Raw genomic sequence first — 21660 nt, 5'->3', positions numbered from 1 at the left:
GGAAAGTTATATCAACCAGATATTCTCCTTGAGGGAAAAGACAAGCTCAGGATGGTCACTTCTTTTTGCAATGATTTTAGTAGGCATTTTGCTGGAAACAGGAGAAAATTGACTGGAACTTCTATGAGGAAAACCACTATTGCTAGTCATGGGACCAGCAGACTCATATAAGGCCACTGGCTGGGAAGAAGGGCCTGGAATGGACTAAGGAGAGGTCCAGCTTCATATGAAAAAGTTCAGTAGGGCAGACTTCTAATGTGTTTTTTGTTTTTAATCCAAGGCAAATCCATTTGTCTCTGAGTTATTCTGCTTTCTTTTAACTCCCATTCTTTCTATTTCTTAAATCTCAAGTGATTTCATGTGCTTCCTCCTTTAGGGGTTGTGCTGCACTAAACCTCAGGCTTTATTTGTATGTGTGTTCCATGCAGATGGGTGGTCTCTTGAAAGCACATCATCAGATTAAGACATGCAACTGTAAGCTCTCCCACTCCAGCTCAGATCATAGCTAAGAAAATGTGGAATTTTTAAAAGTCTAAGTGTTTGGTTTACAGGAAGGAAACGGTACCAGATCCATTCATTCCCTCACTCACTGACTCACTGATCAAATATTTTACACACCTCTATGTACTAAGCATAATGCTGGGCATCCCAAAGATAGGAGGATCCAGCCTCTGCCCTCAAGAAACTTACAATTTGTAAGGAGATAGGCGTGGAAAAAAATATTAAAATATATCGAGCTGATTGCTTTATTGGAGGCATTATAAAGTACAGCGGAAGCACAAGGCAGGTAGATCCTAAGACTGCCCAGGAATTCCAGATGAGCTTCACACAGCTGAAACTTGAGGGATGAGCAAGAATTTACTAGGTGGACAAGAAGAAAGGCTGTTTCCGACAGAGAGATTAACTCACAGAAATGGGAAGGCAAGGAGAGCATGACATGTTTGCGGAGCTGTAGGAGAGTCAGTTCTATGTCTCTGGAGCAAAGATGAAAGGTGGGAGTCATCTGGAAGTGAGGCTGCACAAGTAGGCAGGAACCACCTCAGGAAGAGCTTGGTCCTCCACAGTAGACTATTTAGACTTTATGCTGAAAGCAACGTAGAGCTCCTGAAGAAGTCTGAGCAAGGAAGTGAAAGGCTCAGGTTTGCATGGTGCAAGATCACACCACAGCAGAGTGGAGAACAGATCTGAGGACAGTGATACTTAAGGCAAGAGAGGTTAGTAAGGAGAAATGGTGCTTGAACTATGGCAGTGGCAGCAGGGTTGGAGGGGAGGCAGGGGACAGATATAGGAGCTATTGTTGAAGTTCTCATGTTGGCTTATTTTTTTTTGGCTAGAAATATCTGAAACTAAATGACCTTATAACATATACAATTAAAATTAAGATGGAAACCACACGCCAATATTCAATTAGGATTACTGGTTTTTTTGTTTGTTTTGCAGTTCAATTTGAAAATAATTAGGGTGCTACCCAAATGAGGCCATCTAAAAGCATAACACCCCTCTAGGGGACTATACTGTAATGTGGCAGAGATAAGATACAATATATTAGGAACTAAAGAACACTTATTTAGAAAACCATCTAGAGTAATTAATCTCACCATGTGATTTATGTTTTCTTAAAGAGAGAATGCATCAATAAAATAAAACCTATTGATATTGCCTTGAAATGACCTAGGTTGAGAGTGTGAATTTTTTTTGAATTTTATTTTATTTTTTTATACAGCAGTTTCTTATTAGTTATCCATTTAATATATATTATCGTATATATGTCAATCCCAATCTCCCAATTCATCACACCACCACCACCATCACCCCCCGCCACTTTCCCCCCTTGGTGTCCATACGTTTGTTCTCTATATCTGTGTCTCAATTTCTGCCCTGCAAACCGGTTCATCTGTACCATTTTTCTAGGTTCCACATATATGTGTTAATATACGATATTTGCTTTGCTCTTTCTGACTTACTTCACTCTATATTAGAGTCTCTAGATCCATCCACGTCTCTACAAATGACTCAATTTCGTTCCTTCTTATGGCTGAGTAATATTCCATTGTATATATGTACCACATCTTCTTTATCCATTTGTCTGTCAATGGGCATTTAGGTTGCTTCCATGACCTGGCTATTGTAAATAGTGCTGCAATGAACATTGGGGTGCATGTATTTTTGAATTGTGGTTTTCTCTGGGTATATGCCCAGTAGTGGGATTGCTGGGTCATATGGTCATTTTATTTTTAGTTTTTTAATGAACCTCCATACTGTTCTCCATAGTGGCTGTATCAATTTACATTCCCACCAACAGTGCAAGAGAGTTCCCTTTTCTCCACACCCTCTCCAGCATTTGTTGTTTGTAGATTTTCTGATGATGCCCATTCTAACTGGTGTGAGGTGATACCTCATTGTAGTTTTGATTTGCATTTCTCTAATAATTAGTCATGTTGAGCAGCTTTTTATGTGCCTCTTGGCCATCCGTATATCTTCTTTGGAGAAATGTCTATTTAGGCCTTCTTCCCATTTTTGGATTGGGTTGTTTGTTTTTTTAATATTGAGCTGCATGAGCTGTTTATATATTTTGGAGATGAATCCTTTGTCCATTGATTCGTTTGCAAATATTTTCTCCCATTCTGAGGGTTGTTTTTTCATCTTGTTTGTAGTTTCCTTTGCTGTGCAAAAGCTTTTAAGTTTCATTAGGTCCCATTTGTTCATTTTTGGTTTTATTTCCATTACTCTAGGAGGTGGATCAAAAAAGATCTTGTTGTGATTTATGTCAAAGAGTGTTCTTCCTATGTTTTCCTCTAAGAATTTTACAGTGTCGGTCTTATATATAGATCTCTAATCCATTTTGAGTTTATTTTTGTGTGTGGTGTTAGGGAGTATTCTAATTTCATTCTTTTACATGTAGCTGTCCAGTTTTCCCAGCACCACTTATTGAAGAGACTGTCTTTTCTCCATTGTATGACCTTGCCTCCTTTGTCAGAAATTAGTTGACCATAGGTGTGTGGGTTTACCTCTGGGCTTTCTATCTTGTTCCATTGATCTATGTTTCTGTTTTTGTGCCAGTACCATATTGTCTTGATTACTGTAGCTTTGTAGTATTCTATGAAGTCAGGGAGTCTGATTCCTCCAGCTCCGTTTCATTCCCTCAAGACTGCTATGGCTATTTGGGGTCTTTTGTGTCTCCATACAAATTTTAAGATTTTTTGTTCTAGTTCTGTAAAAAATGCCATTGGTAACTTGATAGGGATTGCATTGAATCTGTAGATTGCTTTGGGTAGTATAGTCATTTTCACAATATTGATTCTTCCAATCCAAGAACATGGTATATCTCTCCATCTGTTTGTAGCATCTTTAATTTCTTTCATCAGTGTCTTATAGTTTTCTGCATACAGGTCTTTTGTCTCCTTAGGTAGGTTTATTCCTCGGTATTTTGTTCTTTTTGTTGCAGTGGTAAATGGGAGTGTTTCCTTAATTTCTCTTTCATATTTTGTACCGTTAGTGCATAGGAATTCAAGAGATTTCTGTGCATTAATTTTGTATCCTGCAACTTTACCAAATTCACTGATTAGCTCTAGTAGTTTTCTGGTGGCATCTTTAGGATTCTCTATGTATAGTATCATGTCATCTGCAAACAGTGACAGTTTTACTTCTTCTTTTCCCATTTGTATTCCTTTTATTTCTTTTTCTTCTCTGATTGCCATGACTAGGACTTACAAAACTATGTTGAATAACAGTGGTGAGAGTGGACATCCTTGTCTTGTTCCTGATCTTAGAGGAAATGCTTTCAGTTTTTCCCCATTGAGAATGATGTTTGCTGTGGGTTTGTTGTATATGGCCTTTATTATGTTGAGGTAAGTTCCCTCAGTGCCCACTTTCTGAAGAGTTTTTATCATAAATGGGTGTTGAATTTTGTCAGAAGCTTTTTCTGCTTCTATTGAGATGATCATCTGGTTTTTATTCTTCAATTTGTTAATGTGGTGTATCACATTGATTGATTTGCGTATATTGAAGAATCCTTGCATCCCTGGGATAAATCCCACTTGATCATGGTGTATAATCCTTTTAATGTGTTGCTGGATCCTGTTTGCTAGTATTTTGTTGAGGATTTTTGCATCTATATTCACCAGTGATATTGGTCTGTAATTTTCTTTTTTTGTAGTATCTTTGTCTGGCTTTGGTATCAGGGTGATGGTGGCCTCATAGAACGAGTTTGGGAGTGTTCCTTCTTCTGCGATTTTTTGGAAGAGTTTGAGAAGGGTGGGTGTTAGCTCTTCTCTAAATGGTTGATAGAATTCACCTTTGAAGCCATCTGGTCCTGGACTTTTGTTTGTTGGAAGATTTTAAATCACAGTTTCAATTTCATTACTTGTGATTGGCCTGTTCATATTTTCTATTTCTTCCTGGTTCAGTCTTGGAAGGTTATAACTTTCTAAGAATTTGTCCATTTCTTTCAGGTTGTCCATTTTACTGGCATAGAGTTGCTTGTAGTAGTCTCTTAGGATGCTTTGTATTTCTGTGGTGTCTGTTGTAACTTCTTTTTCATTTCTAATTTTATTGATTTGAGTCCTCTCCCTCGTTTTCTTGATGAGTCTGGCTAATGGTTTATCAATTTTGTTTACCTTCTCAAAGAACCAGCTTTTAGTTTTATTGATCTTTGCTCTTGTTTTCTTTTTTCTATTTCATTTATTTATGCTCTGATCTTTATGATTTCTTTCCTTCTGCTAACTTTGGGTTTTGTTTGTTCCTCTTTCTCTAGTTCTTTTAGTGTAAGGTTAGATTGTTTATTTGAGATGTTTGTTGTTTCTTGAGGTAGGCTTGTATTGCTATAAACTCCCTCTTACAACTGCTTTTGCTGCATCCCATAGGTTTTGGATCATCATGTTTTCATTGTCACTTGTCTCTAGGTATTTTTTGATTTTCTCCTTGATTTCTTCAGTGATCTCTTGGTTACTTAGTAATGTGCTGTTTAGCCTCCATGTGTTTATGTTTTTTACGTTTTTTTCCCTGTAATTGATTTCTAATCTCATAGTGTTGTGGTCAGAAAAGATGCTTGATATGATTTCAGTTTTCTTAAATTTACTGAGGCTTGATTTGTGACCCAAGATGTGATCTTTCTTGGAGAATGTTCCATGTGCACTTGGGAAGAAAGTGTAATCTGCTCTTTTGGGATGGAATGTCCTATAAATATCAATTAAATCTATCTGGTCTATTGTGTCATTTAAAGCTTGTGTTTCCTTATTAATTTTCTGTTTGGACAATCTGTCCATTGGTGTAAGTGAGGCGTTAAAGTCCCCCACTATTATTGTGTTACTGTCAATTTCCTCTTTTATAGCTGTTAGCAGTTGCCTTATGTATTGAGGTGCTCCTATGTTGGGTGCATATATATTTATAATTGTTATATCTCTTCTTGGAATGATCCCTTGATCATTATGTAGTGTCCTTCCTTGTCTCTTGTAACATGCTTTATTTTAAAGTCTATTTTTTCTGATATGAGTATTGCTACTCCAGCTTTCCTTTGATTTCCATTTGCATGAAATATCTTTTTCCATCCCCTCATTTTCAATCTGTATATGTCCCTAGGTCTGAAGTGGGTCTCTTGTAGACAGCATATGTATGGGTCTTGTTTTTGTATCCATTCAGCGAGCCTGTGTCTTTTGGTTGGAGCATTTAATCCATTTACATTTAAGGTAGTTATCGATATGTATATTTCTATTCCCATTTTCTTAATTGCTTTGGGTTTTTTATTGTAGGTCTTTTCCTTCTCTTGTGTTTCCTGCCTACAGAAGTTCGTTTAGCATTTGTTGTAGAGCTGGTTTGGTGGTGCTGAATTCTCTTAGCTTTTGCTTGCCTGTAAAGCTTTTGACTTCTCCATCGAATCTGAATGAGATCCTTGCTGGGTTGTAGCTTCTTCCCTTTCATCACTTTAAATATGTCATGCCACTCCTTTCTGGCTTGTAGAGTTTCTGGTGAGAAATCAGCTGTTAATGTTATGGGAGTTCTCTTGTATGTTATTTGTCATTTTTCCCTTGCTGCTTTCAGTAATTTTTCTTTGTCTTTAATTTTTGCCAAATTGATTACTGTGTGTCTAGACGTGTTTCTCCTTGGGTTTATCCTGTCTCGGACTCTCTGCGCTTCCTGGACTTGGATGGCTTTTTCCTTTCCCTGTTAGGGAAGTTTTTGACTTCTCTAACATGGGAAATATTTTCTCGGGTCTTTCTCTCTCTCTTCTCCTTCTGGGACGCATATAATGCGAATGTTGTTGCATTTAATGTTGTCCCAGTGGTCTCTTAGGCTATCTTCATTTCTTTTCATTCTTTTTTCTTTATTCTGTTCTGCAGCAGTGAATTCCACCATTCTGTCTTCCAGGTCACTTATCCATTCTTCTGCCTCAGTTATTCTGCTACTAATTCTTTCTAGTGTATTTTTCATTTCCGTTATTGTATTGTTCATCTCTGTTTGTTTTTTCTTTAAATCCTCGAGGTGTTTTTTCTTTAATTCTAGGTCTTTGTTAAACATTTCTTGTATCTTCTCGATCTTTGCCTCCATTCTTTTTCCGAGGTCCTGGATCATCTTCACTATCATTATTCTGAATTCTTTTTCTGGAAGGTTGCCTATCTCTACTTCATTTAGTTGTTTTTCTGGGGTTTTATCTTGTTCCTTCATCTGGTACATAGCCCTCTGCCTTTTCATCTTGTCTGTCTTTCTGTGAATGTGGTTTTTGTTCCATAGGCTGCAGGATTGTAATTCTTCTTGCTTCTGCCGTCTGCCCTCTCGTGGATGAGGCTATCTAAGAGGCTTGTGAGAGTGTGATTTTCTGATAATTACAGATAGCATGCCTAATGTTTAGTATCTATAAAATTACATCCAGAATATCTTAAAAGGCATTATCAGCCCATGTCAAGATTCTACAGCTATTGTCAGGAACATCAGGGATTACTTGCTTAGCATCTACCTACCCAAGCACAAGAGTGGGAGGAGGAGCATCCCAAGCAGAAAGTATAATATGTATAAAGATCCTGAGGTAGGAAAGAATTTGGCTTGTTTGAGGAGCTTGAAAGTGGCAGTGGGGCTGGAGGAAAGAGAATGAGAGGAGCAGGCACATGAAATGATATCAGAGGGGTTGGCAGGCATCTGTTTAATTAATGGTAAATGTTCTTTCAAATTTTGGTCTTTCTCCGATTTTATTTTTGTTTTATTAGATGTTGTTGGTTATTCCCTCAACATTCCACACATGACTACGCTCACCTGATTCTCTTACAATATTTTTCATCTTCTCTCTTTAGTATCCTTCATGGATTTATCTTCTTCCCATTCTTTAAATATTGGTGTTCTGTTGTGTTCTTCCTGGGTACACATCTCTCCTTACTCCCTACACTGTCTCTCCGGATCTTGGCCACATTCACACCTCCATGCTGATGACTCCTAAATCTGAGTCTTCCTTCAGGATCTCTCTCCCAAGCCTTTGGCCTGAATATCCCACACACTCTGACTGAGTCTGATAAAACTGACTCAGTCTGATAAAATTCAAGAAGAATTACAATCCTTACTTTTCCTACATTACCTAAGTTTCTTTCAGGTAGGACTTCCATCCACCCAAAGCCAGATTTTGGAATCATTCTTATCCTCCCCCTCACCCCCAGGCTCTTATCTTCCACATCTAATCAGTCATCAAGTTCTTTGAATTTTACCTCCTAAGTAGTCTTGAATAAGTTCTTTCCATACTACTTCTGTCCTGTGACCTAGTTCAAGAACTCCTCATCTCTTTCTTTAACTATTGAAGTAACTCCCACTGGTCTCCCCTCCAGTCTGTCACCCAGAGAATAACCCAAATAATCTAAAATGGGAGGCTGACTCTGACTGTGGCTCCCCTTCTAGATGCTACTTCATCATCCACTGATTCAAGTCCAGGCTCCTTGGGGATAACGTGATATTCCCTCAGTGACATCTCCTTTTCACAGTATATTCTAGCAGTACTAAGCTACGTAAAGTTCCTTCAACAAGCATGCATTTGCATGCTTCTGTGTTAGACAGACTGAGTTAATAGACCCTTTTCTCTGCTTCCTCTACCACTACACCTGCCACACCATATTTAAATTAGTCACACCCTTCCAAACTGGGCTGCAGGGAACAGATCTTATTCAAATTTGGTGCCCTAGAGCTCAGCATTTGTTCCTTCATTCAATGTGTACTTATCGAGTGTCTGCTACCCCCAGGGAAAACAGCAGTGAACAAAACAAAGTCTCAGCCTCATGGATCTCACATTCCAGTGAGGGGACTCCAGGAGATGGCCTACACAGTAGGCACTCATGGTGAAAACTTTTGAAAATCAGGCAAATGAAAGAGTCTTCTTAAAGCCTCTGTCTAAGCATACTGTCTGGAACATTGCTCTGACTCATTTTTCCTTTAAACAAGTATGGTGGTGACTAAAACAGTTTAAGCAACAGATTGAACTGCCCTAACTGTGGATCCTGTGGTCTTCAGCAAATGATAATTCTCCTAACTAGAGTGGAAAACATTTTCCTGTATACATGGAGATATAACCTTATATTCAAACAATCCTCTGGGGTAAGTAGAGAACAAATAACATCCCACTGAAATAGACATTAAGAAAAAGTTATAGAAAGTTAAAGAGTTTTAAAGATAGCTTAAAATACCATCACATTAATAAGCTATTTCCTTCACTTACAAACCCTATCCTGTTTATATTGGAAAAGTTGATGTTTTTCCTTTTCTATAAAATATGCTTATTAGATAACTTCCTAAGTAACTTTTATTCATGGATGATGTAATACATTAGTCACTATTGTCCACAAAAAGAATGGCCGAAGACAGTAAAATAATTATAAAAAATGTATAAAGTTTGAAATAACTGTGTTCTCTTCTTGGCTTCCCCCATTTAAGTTAGCTCTCTCAATTAAACATCTTTTTGGATTTCTAAATATCTGTAGTTTTGCCTTTGCTGATTAACTTGCTCATAAGTATCCATGACTTTCTGAACACAGTGCCCCATCACCCACTGCAACCCTAGAGAGCTTTTCTACCTCCAAAGAGTAAATTTCACTGATATCCCTGCTTATTTCCGGAGCGCTTATACATCTCTATAAAGCTGTCTTGCAGGTGACTCAAACTAAACATGCCTATTTTCCCAACCTGTAGCCAACCTGTTCCTCCCCCTATGGAAGGGACACAGCTCAGTAAAGGACACCACCATTTATACAGATGCTCAAGCCAAAAATCTGGCATCATCCTTGATTCCCTCCCCCTCTTCCTTACCCCCATACTCCTTCTATCCCTAGCTCCCGTTGATTCTTTCTTCTAAATGTCCCTCAATCTGCTGTGCCAGCCCTACTACCATCTCCCTGGTTATAGCCCTAATATAGACCCTCATAATTTTTCACCTGGATTACTTTATAATTGGTCACTAGTGCATCTGTCATCCCCATGTCTATCCAGCAGATAGAGGGACCTTTTCAAAATGTCAGTCTGACTGTGTTACTGTCTAATTGACAATACTGAATGTCCTTCCATTGCCAACAAGGCAGAGAACAAACTCCTCACTGTGGCTTCTGGGCCCCTTATGACCTGGCCCCCGCCTACCTCTCAAACATCATCTCTCACCACTCTCCTCCTAATCAAGCTATACCTAAATGTGCAGATTTCCTTGATGCGACCATACTTTCAACCTCTCTACCTTTGTGCGAGCTTTTTCTTTGGCTCACCACATACTCTTTCTCCTTCTCTCGTAAAAGAAGATCTTCTCTGACTCTCTGAGCCAGGTTAAGTTTCCCATCTGTTTGTTTCCCACACCCATCATGTTTTGTAACCACTTGTCTCACACCTGTCTTCCACTAGAATGTAAGGGCTAGGAGGAGGGGCCCTGTCTGTTTTGTTCAGCCCAGTATCCCCAGCACCAAGCACAATGTAATTGGAGTATATTTTTGTTAACTAAGTAAGTAGTGTGATTGTAACTAAAAACTCACTAGTGAAAAGAATTGTGAGTGAACATAATTATTAGAAAACATAAATTGTTTTTTTCCCAAAGGCGTAAGTGGTCACATTTGATCTCTGGTGAATATCTGTAACATTCCAGAGTTTAAATCTCGAATGTTAAGTCTATAGTCATATTTGCACTTCATCAGACCTACAATCCAGGCTGGTGTTTAGCTGCCTGAGTTGACATCTGGGCTGACTCATTTTAATTTGACTGTTTGAGGTTAGCTTCCACAGCTGTTGTAGCACTATGTTGTCAATGATTTGACTTTTAGATCACAATTTAACTTACTTGGAGGAAGAAAACAACAGCCTTCAGAAGACATATTTTTCAGACTTTTGGCAGAAAACAACTAGCTTTCTTCTCCATAGGTGCTCTTTCAGATTGTGTGTATTCTTTACAAGAAAATTAAAAGTGAATGGGACTTGAGGCTATATTCCTAAGTTTTTAACTTTTCCTCAGTTAAAAATTTTAATATATGGTCTTCGAAAATAAAAACTGAGCTTTTCGCAAATGCTAAAAACTAGGATAGAGCATCTGAGCCTACCTTCGTTAATTCAACAAATGTTCACCAGATCCTTCAGGCTTGTGATGAGTGCTGTGATGGAATTATATTTTGATGTACTTTAAAATGTGCTTTGATCCTTCTTGTTACCCTGTGACCCTTCAGACAACAGCCTGGCCTTCTACTTATATGTGTCAGGGAAGGGTTTTTACAGAACAACACAGGAGAAAGACATCCTAGACTTGTAAGCTTTAAATTCTAAACCCTGAAAGACTTGGAACATGACATTTTTAAAAACCATGTAATCAGTTGGAACATTTCTTCCACCCTCAGATTAGACAAAGAATCTATGCCAAGAGAAGAGACTGGGAGCAAAGAAGAGAAGAGGGGAGAGGAGCAGAGGGGGAAGGAGAAGAGAAAGGAGAGAGGAGAAGAAGGGAGAGAGAAGCGGGGGAAGGAGGGGAGAGTGGAGGAAGAAGAGGGGAAGGGAGAGCAGGAGGGAAGCAAAAGAATGAGGTGCTGGGATACAGGGCCCTGTTCCAGACCTCCCTGGACTCTATCTCCTGATAGGTTTGGGGGTCTAAGAGTGCATGAGAACTCATTCTACCTTTCCCTGGTATGGCTGTACAAAGCGACAAGGCAGGAGAGTTTTCCTACGCTCATCATTTTACCAGCTAAGATCTAATGAGGAAAATAAAAACAACTCTAATTTCAAACTGAGGAAATTTAATTGTGAAAGAGAATTGACGACATAGGTGTTAGAGAACTGAGAAGCCTAATGGAATAATGACAAAATCTAGAGATTTAGCAGCAGGAAACCACTACCACCCCTATGCTGGAAAGACAACGGGAAGCAATGGTGGTTTTTTTTGTTTTTTTTGTTTTTTTTTTTTTAAACATCTTTATTGGAGTATAATTGCTTTACAATGGTATGTTAGTTTCAGCTTCACAACAAAATGAATCAGTTATATATACACATATGTTCCCATATCTCTTCCCGCTTGCGTCTCCCTCCCTCCCACCCTCCCTATCCCACCCCTCCAGGCGGTCACAAAGCACCGAGCTGATCTCCCTGTGCTATGCGGCTGCTTCCCACTAGCTATCTACCTTACGTTTAGTAGTGTATATATGTCCATGCCTCTTTATCGCTTTGTCACCGTTTACCCTTCCCCCTCCCCATAGCCTCAAGTCCATTCTCTAGTAAGTCTATTAGAGCCCAGAGTCCAAGGTCAGGAGGGAAGCTAGAACCACAGCAGTTCTGACTAAAGGGAGTAGATCACAAAAGACATGCAGCTGATGATAATAATGAAAGGAAAGGTGGAGGAAAACCTGGCCTCTCCCTCCTTCTGACCCTCCCATTGTGCACAAATGCCTCACAAGCACCAAACCCAACTGGAATCTAACTGACATGAATCAGCCATTCTGCAGGAGAGTGAGAAGGGTGAGGCACGGGTCTGAGGGCAAATACACCCAGATGTAACAGCAGGAAAATGTCTGCAGGGGATGTCTGGGATTGTGGACCTAAGAAGGCCTCACAGAGTCCCCATGCCCCAGGATGACCCGGAGGGGCCCAGAGCAAGGGCCCCTATGACAAAGGAGCCTGAAGACTTGAAGGGGGGCTTGGAGCCAGGAAAGGGAAGACACATCAGGAATTTACCTGGAAGGAAACCAAATGGGCCCTCAGACATCTCACTGGATTCCACCTTGGACAAAAGACAGCATTGAGAAGACCAGGCTTGATTCCACCATGAGTTGACTACATGTAACTGCCCTGAGCTCCCACTCTCATACTACATTTAGACAACACTCCAGGGAAGGGAAGAGGAGACCACCTAGCAGAATGGAGGCTGAATCTAAATTCACTCTTAGATAAAGAAAGGAAAGAACCTGAACCAATGAACAGACATAGTTATTTAAAAGAGCCCAGTGAATATGTAGGGAAGGATGGACATATAACACAGGTATCAGTAATGCAGTGAGAAACAGAAACAGGTCATGTTAAAGAATGCACTGTGGCTGGAGATGTACATAGAGAAGTTCCTGTACTTGCCTGTAAGGTAGGACTTCTCAGAGAAGGCCTCAGAGACAGGTGATATTTGATGAACTTGAGGGATGAATAGGGATTTAGCAAGCAGATGGGGGAGAGATCCTCACCTCTGTTGTCCTCTTCTATCCCTCCCAATGCTTTGATTTTTAAGAGAAGCCAGTACATTCCTTATCTAACTACAGTCCATTAAAGTCTTTCAGAAACATGACAGATCTCTGGGTTTATCTTCATTTTGATTAGTAAATGGGGCAGTGCTGGAATGATAGGATAGGTGTGACCTGTGTTTCAACTCTGACGAGTAGCAACAGCAGCTTGCAAGAAATGAGTTTCTTAAAATGTATCCTCTTATAGATTTGTAGAGGCCATTTCTAGACTTCAGTTTTGAACTAAGGACTTGAATCTCAAGGCACTCAGGTAGTCTTATAGAATATACAATCCACAGGAAAAATATACCTAAGCCATCCAAAATATATCTCCACAATAACCAAATGTCTATAATTGAAACACATGTCAGATCTATCACATAAAACTCTGATCTGTCAGGACTTTCCTCAAAATACTGTGTTTTGCCAATTTTTAAAGAAGAAAAACAAGACCATTGATTTACAAATAACTTCATCCATCGCTATTCCAGAAACAATATTCCCAAACTTGCCCTTTATAATCCAATATTCTAAGAAATAAAAATAATTGTTCTCTCCATTGTTTACACAATGGAAAATGATTATATTACAGAAAGCAATAGAAGTCATTGAATTGTTTTTACCTCATTAGAGATGTCTGTTCCAGAGAGATCTACTGATACCAAAGAAAAGATGTTTACAATAAATTCAATTCCTAGGTCAGTCAGATGTTCACAATTTCGTAAACTCAAGTAGTCTAAATTAGAGCAGCTGAAAGAAAGTAGCATGAAGAGCTCATTTTAGCTTTTAATCACACTCAGTAGAAATTTCTTCATATTAAAAACTACTTGGGGAAAGCAAATGCTGTTGAAACAAGGATTTTCCTTTTCTTGTCATAAAAGTAAGCTTAAAAGTGTAAATAATTGCGACTTCCCTGGCCGTCCAGTGGTTAGGACTCCGCGCTTCCACTGCAGGGGGCACGGGTTCGATCCCTGGTCGGGAATTAAGATCCCACATGCTGTGGGCAGCACAGCCAAGGAAAAAAAAAAAAGTAGAAATAATTGACATTACAAAGTTGAATGAAAGAGAGGTGGATTATTGTATAAAACATTCTGTGATTTCATTTCATATTGCAATTTCTATTAAGAAAAAATATATTACATGCATACAAAAACTATCATGTAAATACCACGATTGGGACCGCCTTCTTTCGCGGCTTTGGGATACACCAGAAATACATCTACACGTGGAGCAACTCCTAAATACCACGATGAATGACCACTAAAAGTGCAAAGTTAAATTTCTCACTTATCTTTACAAGTGTGTTACAAGAATTGTACTTAACCCTTTAGTGTACACAAGACCTTTTACAAGTAAACAGGATCAAGAATAAACCCACCAGCTAGAATATCCCTTGGGAAACACTGTAAAGGTTTACATAGAGATGATATCCTTGAAAAGTACAGAGAAGTCACCCAGGTATAGCTATTCATAACTTCATGAGTGATTCGATCTCAGACTTTCTGCAAGTTGAAATTTTATAAGAAACGTCTTAGATATAGTCAAAAGATTAATTCATTCCATGACTCCAATGTCTTATTTCATTTTGCTGAATATTGGACCAGCTTCTGGACATCCCTCATGTTTTCCACATGGCTTCAAAAGTCTACCTCTGATCTGTCCTATTAACAAATATACGATTACTAATAACATGATGTAAAATATTATTGTTTTATCATACCACTCTGATAGTTTTGCAATAGAGGCATCACCCAGGTGGATACAGTTACATAAATTTAGCTCTCTTATCTTTGTGCTTGCAGGACCATCAAGAAACTGCTTTAGTCCCATGCCACCAATTCTGTAGGAAAGAGTAAGAAAAGCTCTACATGTGATTTTATGTATAAATATGTAGAATACTATTAAAATAAGTTACTATACCCAATACATTCCAAAATAGCAAGGTGATATCTATATCTGGTATTTTGCCAACATTTGTAAACCAAATTTGATTATATAGCTTTTATTTTAATAGAAAATATATAAATGATAGTAATGGGAGAAATATTACTAAAAATGGTATTCCTATTCATCTGTTCATTTAATTAGGTGGCCTAATTATTAATAAAACAGATAGCCTATAAGGTTTCTTCCCTGGGGTTAAAATGTGATCATGTTAAACAGTGCCTGACGCAATCTCCTGCAAAAGAAAAAGACAAAAACTTAGGATAGCGAGAACCAAGCCTAACAGTCAAACTACTGTCAAAATCTTGGAGGAATTTCCACTAAGTACAGGTCAATTTAGCTGGACTGGGAACCTAATAAGTTACCTAAAGATCCTTTCTTTCTGAAGCAGAGAAAATCTGATGCTGTAAGATCTTGACCTCAGTCTTCCCATACTGTCCTTAATCATAGACACCTATGTGTCAGTGCCATCCCTCCCACCCCTCCCATGTAAGTCCACATTTATAAATGATTCTCTAAATTATAAATAGTCAACCAGAAACAGATTTATAATAAGATGACAACAAAAACAAAGAAAATTGTGCAGTGGTATTAGGTAAAGATAAATAAAATTAACACAGGGGTGATAATTTTACATAGAGTTAGAATACTATACTAGTAAAAATATTAAGCAAGACTAACAGGGTAATTTTACATTGATTAGGTATCACCCCAATGAAGATAATATGGTTGGGTATAGAATTTAGGGAGCATATTCTTTACTGCCATGAAATTGCATACAGTGAAATGGTGTAATGATGTAACAATTAAAATATATATGTGTGTGTGTGTGTGTGTGTGTGTGTGTGATAAAAAAAATCAGACTATCCATAGAAATTAACACAACATTGTAAATCAACTATACTTCAATAACATAATTTTTTTTTTTTTTTTTTTTTTTGCGGTACGCGGGCCTCTCACTGTTATGGCCTCTCCCATCGCAGAGCACAGGCTCCGGACGCGCAGGCTCAGCGGCCATGGCTCACGGGACTAGCCGCTCCACGGCATGTGGGATCTTCCCTGACTGGGGCACGAACCCGTGTCCCCTGCATCGGCAGGCGGACTCTCAACCACTGCGCCACCAAGGAAGCCCAGTAAAATAATTTTTTTAAAAAATCAGTGTGGTTAAGACTTCATGCTTCCAATGCAGGGGGCACTGGTTCGATCCCTGGTTGGGGAACTAAGATCCCACATGCTGTGCAGTGCAGCCAAAAAAAACCAACAACCCCCCCCCAAAAAAAAACCCTAAAAAATCAGACTGGCCTTGGATTTCTCCTCTGTAACAGAAATACCAAACATATAAATGTATATATATTATATAACAATATAAACAATATTAATAAAAAGATCAATTATAAATAATTTTCTGTTACAGAAGAGAAATCCAAGGCCAGTCTGGATTCTTTTTTTTTTTTATTTGGTAATTTTAGTCATGAACTTTTATGCAATATATAATATAGCATAAATACAAAATGAAAGAAAAATAAAAATTCAAAAAGAACATAATTAAGATACAATTTTGTATTAGACTTAGCTTTTGACAAACAGAAAAGGGGCATAAAGTTTAAGTAATATAATTAATGTAATTTAAGTTCCATGGACTATTCATATATATTCAACATGATAAACAACATAACCATCATCTTTTTCACCAGCATTACCCCTAAATAAAGATCCCAAAAGACAGAAGTTGTACAGGCTGTATTTTTGTACCATGATGTCATAAAATGAAAAATTAGTAACAATGATAATTAGATATAAACTACATGGATATCTGAATACATTTTTAATAAATAATTCTTGGGTAAAGAGAAAATCAGATAAGTATTATAAAACTATATATCTTTCCAAAATTTATATATTTAACATAATTTCAATTAATAATAGGATTTTTTCTGAAATATGACAAAATTATTCTAAAGTTCACTTGGAAGAATAAACTGGCAAAAATATCTAATAACTTAAAAGAAGACTACTAATAAAGAGTCTCATTCTATTAGATATTAAAACATATTATAAAGCAGTAATAATAATAAAGGGTAACATTCCTTGAGTGCTTATTATGTGCCAGACACTATTCTAAGTACATTACATGAATTAACTTATTTGATCCTCACAACAATCCTGAGTATATACTCTTTATTTTCCCCATTTTACAGATAAAGTACTGTGCAAGATTAGACAGAAAACAGATAAATGAATGGAACAGAAAAGATAGCCTGAAAACAGACATTTATATACTAACACACACACACACACACACACACACACACATATACTGACATGTGTATGTGTATATATATGGATGTGTATATATAGATATATATATACATCTATATGATAATCCTGGAGGCATAAAAGTCAATAGAAAAGGACTTTACAGGTAATGGTCCAAGTTAATGGCTTAATGCAGTTAATCCTAAACCTGGCTGTGCATCAGAAGCACCCATGTTGTTTTTTAAAAAATATATAAGCGAGTGTTCCATCCCTAGATATTCAGATTCAGTAGCTCTGGGGTAGGGCTTGGGCATATGTAGTTTTATTCAGCTCTTCAGGTGATTCTGCTGCCCTGGAATTTTCACTTTTAAATCATATATATTTTTGAAATTTATCTTTTTATTATTACTGATTCCTAATTTAACTGCATTGTAGTTAGAGAATATAGTTTGTTACCAATACTATGAAAGTTGTGGGAACTTGCTTTAAAACTTCATACATAGTCCATTTTTTGAAGGATTGATATGTGGTTGAGAAAAATGTATACTTTGACTCTCAAACTTCCTGTGTATCTCTTATAGATGAATTTTAAAAATCTAATCTAAAACGCTGATATTAAACCTTCTCTGTCTTTTGTTATACTCTATCACATTTTTCTTTTTCTTTTTTCACTCTGCTGTCATTTCTTCAGTTATCTTCCAGCTTTGTACTTCTCTTCTTCAGTGAGTTCTAATCTGCTGATTAGCAATTCATTTTCTTTATTTCAATAACTATATTTTTTATTTCTAAAAGTTAGTTTTTCAAGTAAATCTAGTTATTTTTATCACATTTTGTTGTCTGCTTATATTTCTGGTTCCATTATTTATTTCTTCAAATATTTCATATATAGTTACTTAATATTCTGTGATAATTCTAATATATGAATTATGGAAGTTCAAATTTATTTTGCTTCATGGTGACTCATATCTTTGTACATTTGATGGTCTTTAATTGCGAGCACCTATTTATTTGACTTTAACCTATGGGAACTTTGGACGCCTAAAGAGAAGGTGCTTTCCTTCAGAAAAGCTTTGAGCTAACTTCTTCCAGGGGTCTAGGTACTATCTACCTGAGACCACTGTGTCCCCCTTGAAGAGGTCCAGACACTGCAGAAGTCTCATCCTGCTTCCCTATCTTGAGTCTCACTAAAACTGATTGTCTCAATGCCAATGTTGAAATGAACATTTATGCTCATAGCGGCTCTATCTTTTATGTTTGCTTGGTATTCACTGTTCGTCTTAGAGAGTCTACTCATTGAGAAGGTGGTGAAGAATCATGATATTGGATATTGGATATTTCTTGTACTCTTTGTGGGCTCAGCAATGTATCGAAAGTATGTTTCATCCAAGATCTAAATTGTTTGTAGCAAGGAGTCCTTTGAAGTGTTTTGTCAACTCTACTGCTGGACGCAGAAAAACCTCCATTTCTTTTTAAAATTAGGTAACCTGCAGAAGCCTGAGTGAAATATATGAATGCAATTCAATTTTATTTCACATGTTAATACAGATAGGGTTAGCTGTTACACACACACACACACACACACACACACACACAGAGTTATCCTGCTTGCATTATGGTGCCAGCTTGCTCATGAGCTTGCAACCAAGATGCCAGCTGGAACTTTAATCATCCAACGGATTGACTGAGGGTGGAGGGTCTGCTTCCAAGTTCACTCACATGGCTGTTGACAGGAGGCCTCAGTTCCTTGCTGGCTGTTGACTGAAGGCTTCATTTCGTAATCCAGGTTTTTCCCATTTCAAATCCTGTCTTTACCTCCCCTCCACAACCCATGGTGCCTCCCCATTTTAATAACAGGGAACATGAGTTAAGATTTTGTGTAGCTTAGCTTATTACTCTGACTTGACTTATGTTTTCCCAAATACTAGCCAATTTCATTGTAGATCAAATGCTATTTTTTTATCATCTGGCCCTTTAATATAATAAGAAATTTATACAAGCAAGAGGCTGAGCTATCCACCGGGGAAGAAATTTTAGCAAGAATTTAATCCTTGCCCACCTGAGAATACCGGGATAGAAGCCCATTTGTAACCCGGCTAAAGAAAGGGTTTCAGTAAGAACTTGCCCTCTGTCCATCTGTGAGCAAACCCACACAGAGGAGAACTCTAACTAGTACCCAAGAGGAAACACTTCAGTAAGATTGGTGCTTCATAAGCAAGTTGGAAAGTCCATTTGGGAAAAAGACCTATTAACTGAACTAGCTGTGAGAACCATCACTAGGAAAGGTGGCCCATAAGTGTTCCAGCAAATTCATTTAATCTTACAAGGGCCTGTGATTCCACATATCCTGAGCATCCCCTGACAATCTCCCCATGCCCCTACATAACTAGTCTGGGTTGGGTGCCCCTCCTTTGTTTTACCGCAGAACTATGCATTTACCTCCACTTGGACTCCTGACTTTCATGTTTACTCTCCTAACCGATGAGCATCTTGAGGAAGTCTGGAACATTCTAGATAATCAGTGTTTCTTGACTGAATGACTCATTACCTTACACAATTTGCCAGATTCAACAGAGTAAGCTGCTTCAAAGGTGAGAGTGACTTGAGGCTACCATCTGTTATTCCATTGCAGTCCACCATGTAAATGTGACTGATATTTGGAGAATTCTTGTCTATAAATTTGAAGCACACATCAGTAATCCTTTTATTTCCTGTTTTTTTTTAAAAAAAAGAAGTATTTGAATTGCCACAAGATTAAAAGTAAAATTAATGCTAAACCACTTTTTAACATCACAGACCTTCAAATCGGATCTTTCTGAGGTCACAAGTAGAAAGAGCTTTGAAAGTACAATCGGAAATATGTGGTGCACCAATGAAAACTACTGATGTAATTCGATGGCATTTTTCAACTAAAGCCTTTAGAAGAAAAAAAAAAAAGATTAACCAGAGTATAGAGAACAAGCTTATGAAAGTGATGAGGTTATTTTCTTCCTCTCAATATTTTCAGAAACAGACACATTAGCTATTAAATAGTCCTAATTTCAAAGAAAATGGGACGTTTTTTCAATGTATTTTAGTACACTTACATTTGAGTAATGCGTAGGAATCAACTAAATGATGTTACAAAAGTAAGGGAGGGCTTCCCTGGTGGTGCAGTGGTTGAGAGTCTGCCTGCTGATGCAGGGGACACGGGTTCGTGACCCGGTCCGGGAAGATCCCACATGCCGCAGAGCGGCTAGGCCCGTGAGCCATGGCCGCTGAGCCTGTGCGTCCGGAGCCTGTGCTCTGCAACGGGAGAGGCCACAACAGTGAGAGGCCCGCATACCGCAAAAAAAAAAAAAAAAAAAAGTAAGGGAAAACATGAGAAAATGGAATGCTGAAAAGAATCACTACATTTAGAAGCTTGACATGTAGAATTAGACTTAAGGTTTATGCTTAAGCCACAATATCATTGAAATAAAAATATCCTAACTGTGCAACGAAGCTTCTCAGGGTATTTAAGGATTCAAATGTGTGTGTATAAATTTCCTAATGATTTTCTTATATAAGAAAACTAAAATGAAAAACCCATTCATATTTTTCAATAATTCAAGCCTCTAGAAAATGTGCCAACCAAATGTGACTGAAAAGAAAATATAGTTTCCAACTACGTACTTTTACACAGTTGTCCGTCAGAGTTGGCGTGTCATTGATGGTCAGATGCCTAATCCCACTGCAGCTGTTTGCAATGTTCCTGAAGCCTTGGACTGAAATCTGAATTGTACAGAGTTGGTGAAAATGTGGGAGAACCCATTAGTATGACCTCTAATAAAACCCTAAGATAGTAATAGCCAAAGTTATGTCATGATTTTGCTACTGTGTTTTAAAATTGAAACCATAAAATATTGCAGACATAAAAGGAAACAAAGAATCTAATCTTGATTTCTTTAATTTTTAGATGTAGGTTTTGTGAAATTATCATCACAGTTAGTCTAGTTAACTTATTATTCTATTTTTTATTGAGGTAAAATTCATATAACATAAAATCAGTCACTTAAAAGGTCATTTAAACATTCGTAATTTTGTATAACCACAACTTCTACGTAGTTCCAAAACATTTTTATCACCCTAAAAAGAAACCTTTTACCTATTAAGCAGTTGCTCCCCATACTCACCTTTTCCCAACCCCTGGCAATCACTAATCTGTTTTCTGTCTCTATGGATTTACCCATTCTAAATATTTCATATAAGTGGAATTATACAGTATGTGGTCTTTTGTGTCTAGTTTCTTTCACTTAATGTTTTTGAAGTTCATCCACAATGTGGTATATATCAGTACTTCATTTTTTATGGCTGAATAATGTTCTGTTTTATGGATATACCACATTTTGTTTATCCACTCATCTGTTGATAGATATTTTGTATATTTTGAATAGTGCCGCTATGAATATATGTGTACATCTATTTGTTTGAGTACCGGTTTTAAATTCTTTTCGGTATATACTTAGGAGTGAGATTGCCAGATCATATGGCAATTCTATGTTTAACTTTTTAAGGAACGACCAAAATATTTTCTACACTGGCCATACTATTTCACATTCTCATCAGCAATCTACAAGGGTTCCAATTTCTCCACATCATTGCCAAAACTTATTTTTTATTTTTCCATATTTTCCTTTTGCAAAAAATTTCCTAATGAGTTTGAGGTGGTACCTCATTGTGATTTTGATTTGCATCTCCCTAATGACTAATGAGATTGAGCATCTTTTCATGTGCTTATTAGTCATTTGAATGTCTTCTT

The 21660-nt window shown here is 37.6% G+C and overlaps 2 protein-coding genes across 2 annotated transcripts in view; one reads left to right on the top strand and one right to left on the bottom strand.

The window, feature by feature from the left end:
* FBXL13 (F-box and leucine rich repeat protein 13) overlaps nucleotides 1-21660 on the bottom strand; it is a gene marked incomplete at its 5' end in the record, with an annotated part of 181607 nt that overhangs the window by 31937 nt on the left and 128010 nt on the right. Inside the window, 5 exon segments of the mRNA XM_079931715.1 lie at nucleotides 13307-13433; nucleotides 14404-14523; nucleotides 19429-19591; nucleotides 19679-19796; nucleotides 20535-20633. Of these exon segments, the coding sequence (XP_079787841.1) occupies nucleotides 13307-13433; nucleotides 14404-14523; nucleotides 19429-19591; nucleotides 19679-19796; nucleotides 20535-20633 (627 nt within the window).
* LRRC17 (leucine rich repeat containing 17) overlaps nucleotides 1-21660 on the top strand; it is a 163347-nt gene that overhangs the window by 20243 nt on the left and 121444 nt on the right. The gene's annotated exons all lie outside the window — the stretch shown is intronic.

This window comes from Stenella coeruleoalba (genome assembly GCF_951394435.1).
Source record: "Stenella coeruleoalba genome assembly, chromosome: 9".
In the NCBI taxonomy this organism is placed as follows: Eukaryota; Metazoa; Chordata; class Mammalia; order Artiodactyla; family Delphinidae; genus Stenella; species Stenella coeruleoalba.
The sequence above is the reverse complement of the archived record's forward strand: the minus strand, read 5'-3'. Positions and strand labels throughout refer to the sequence as shown.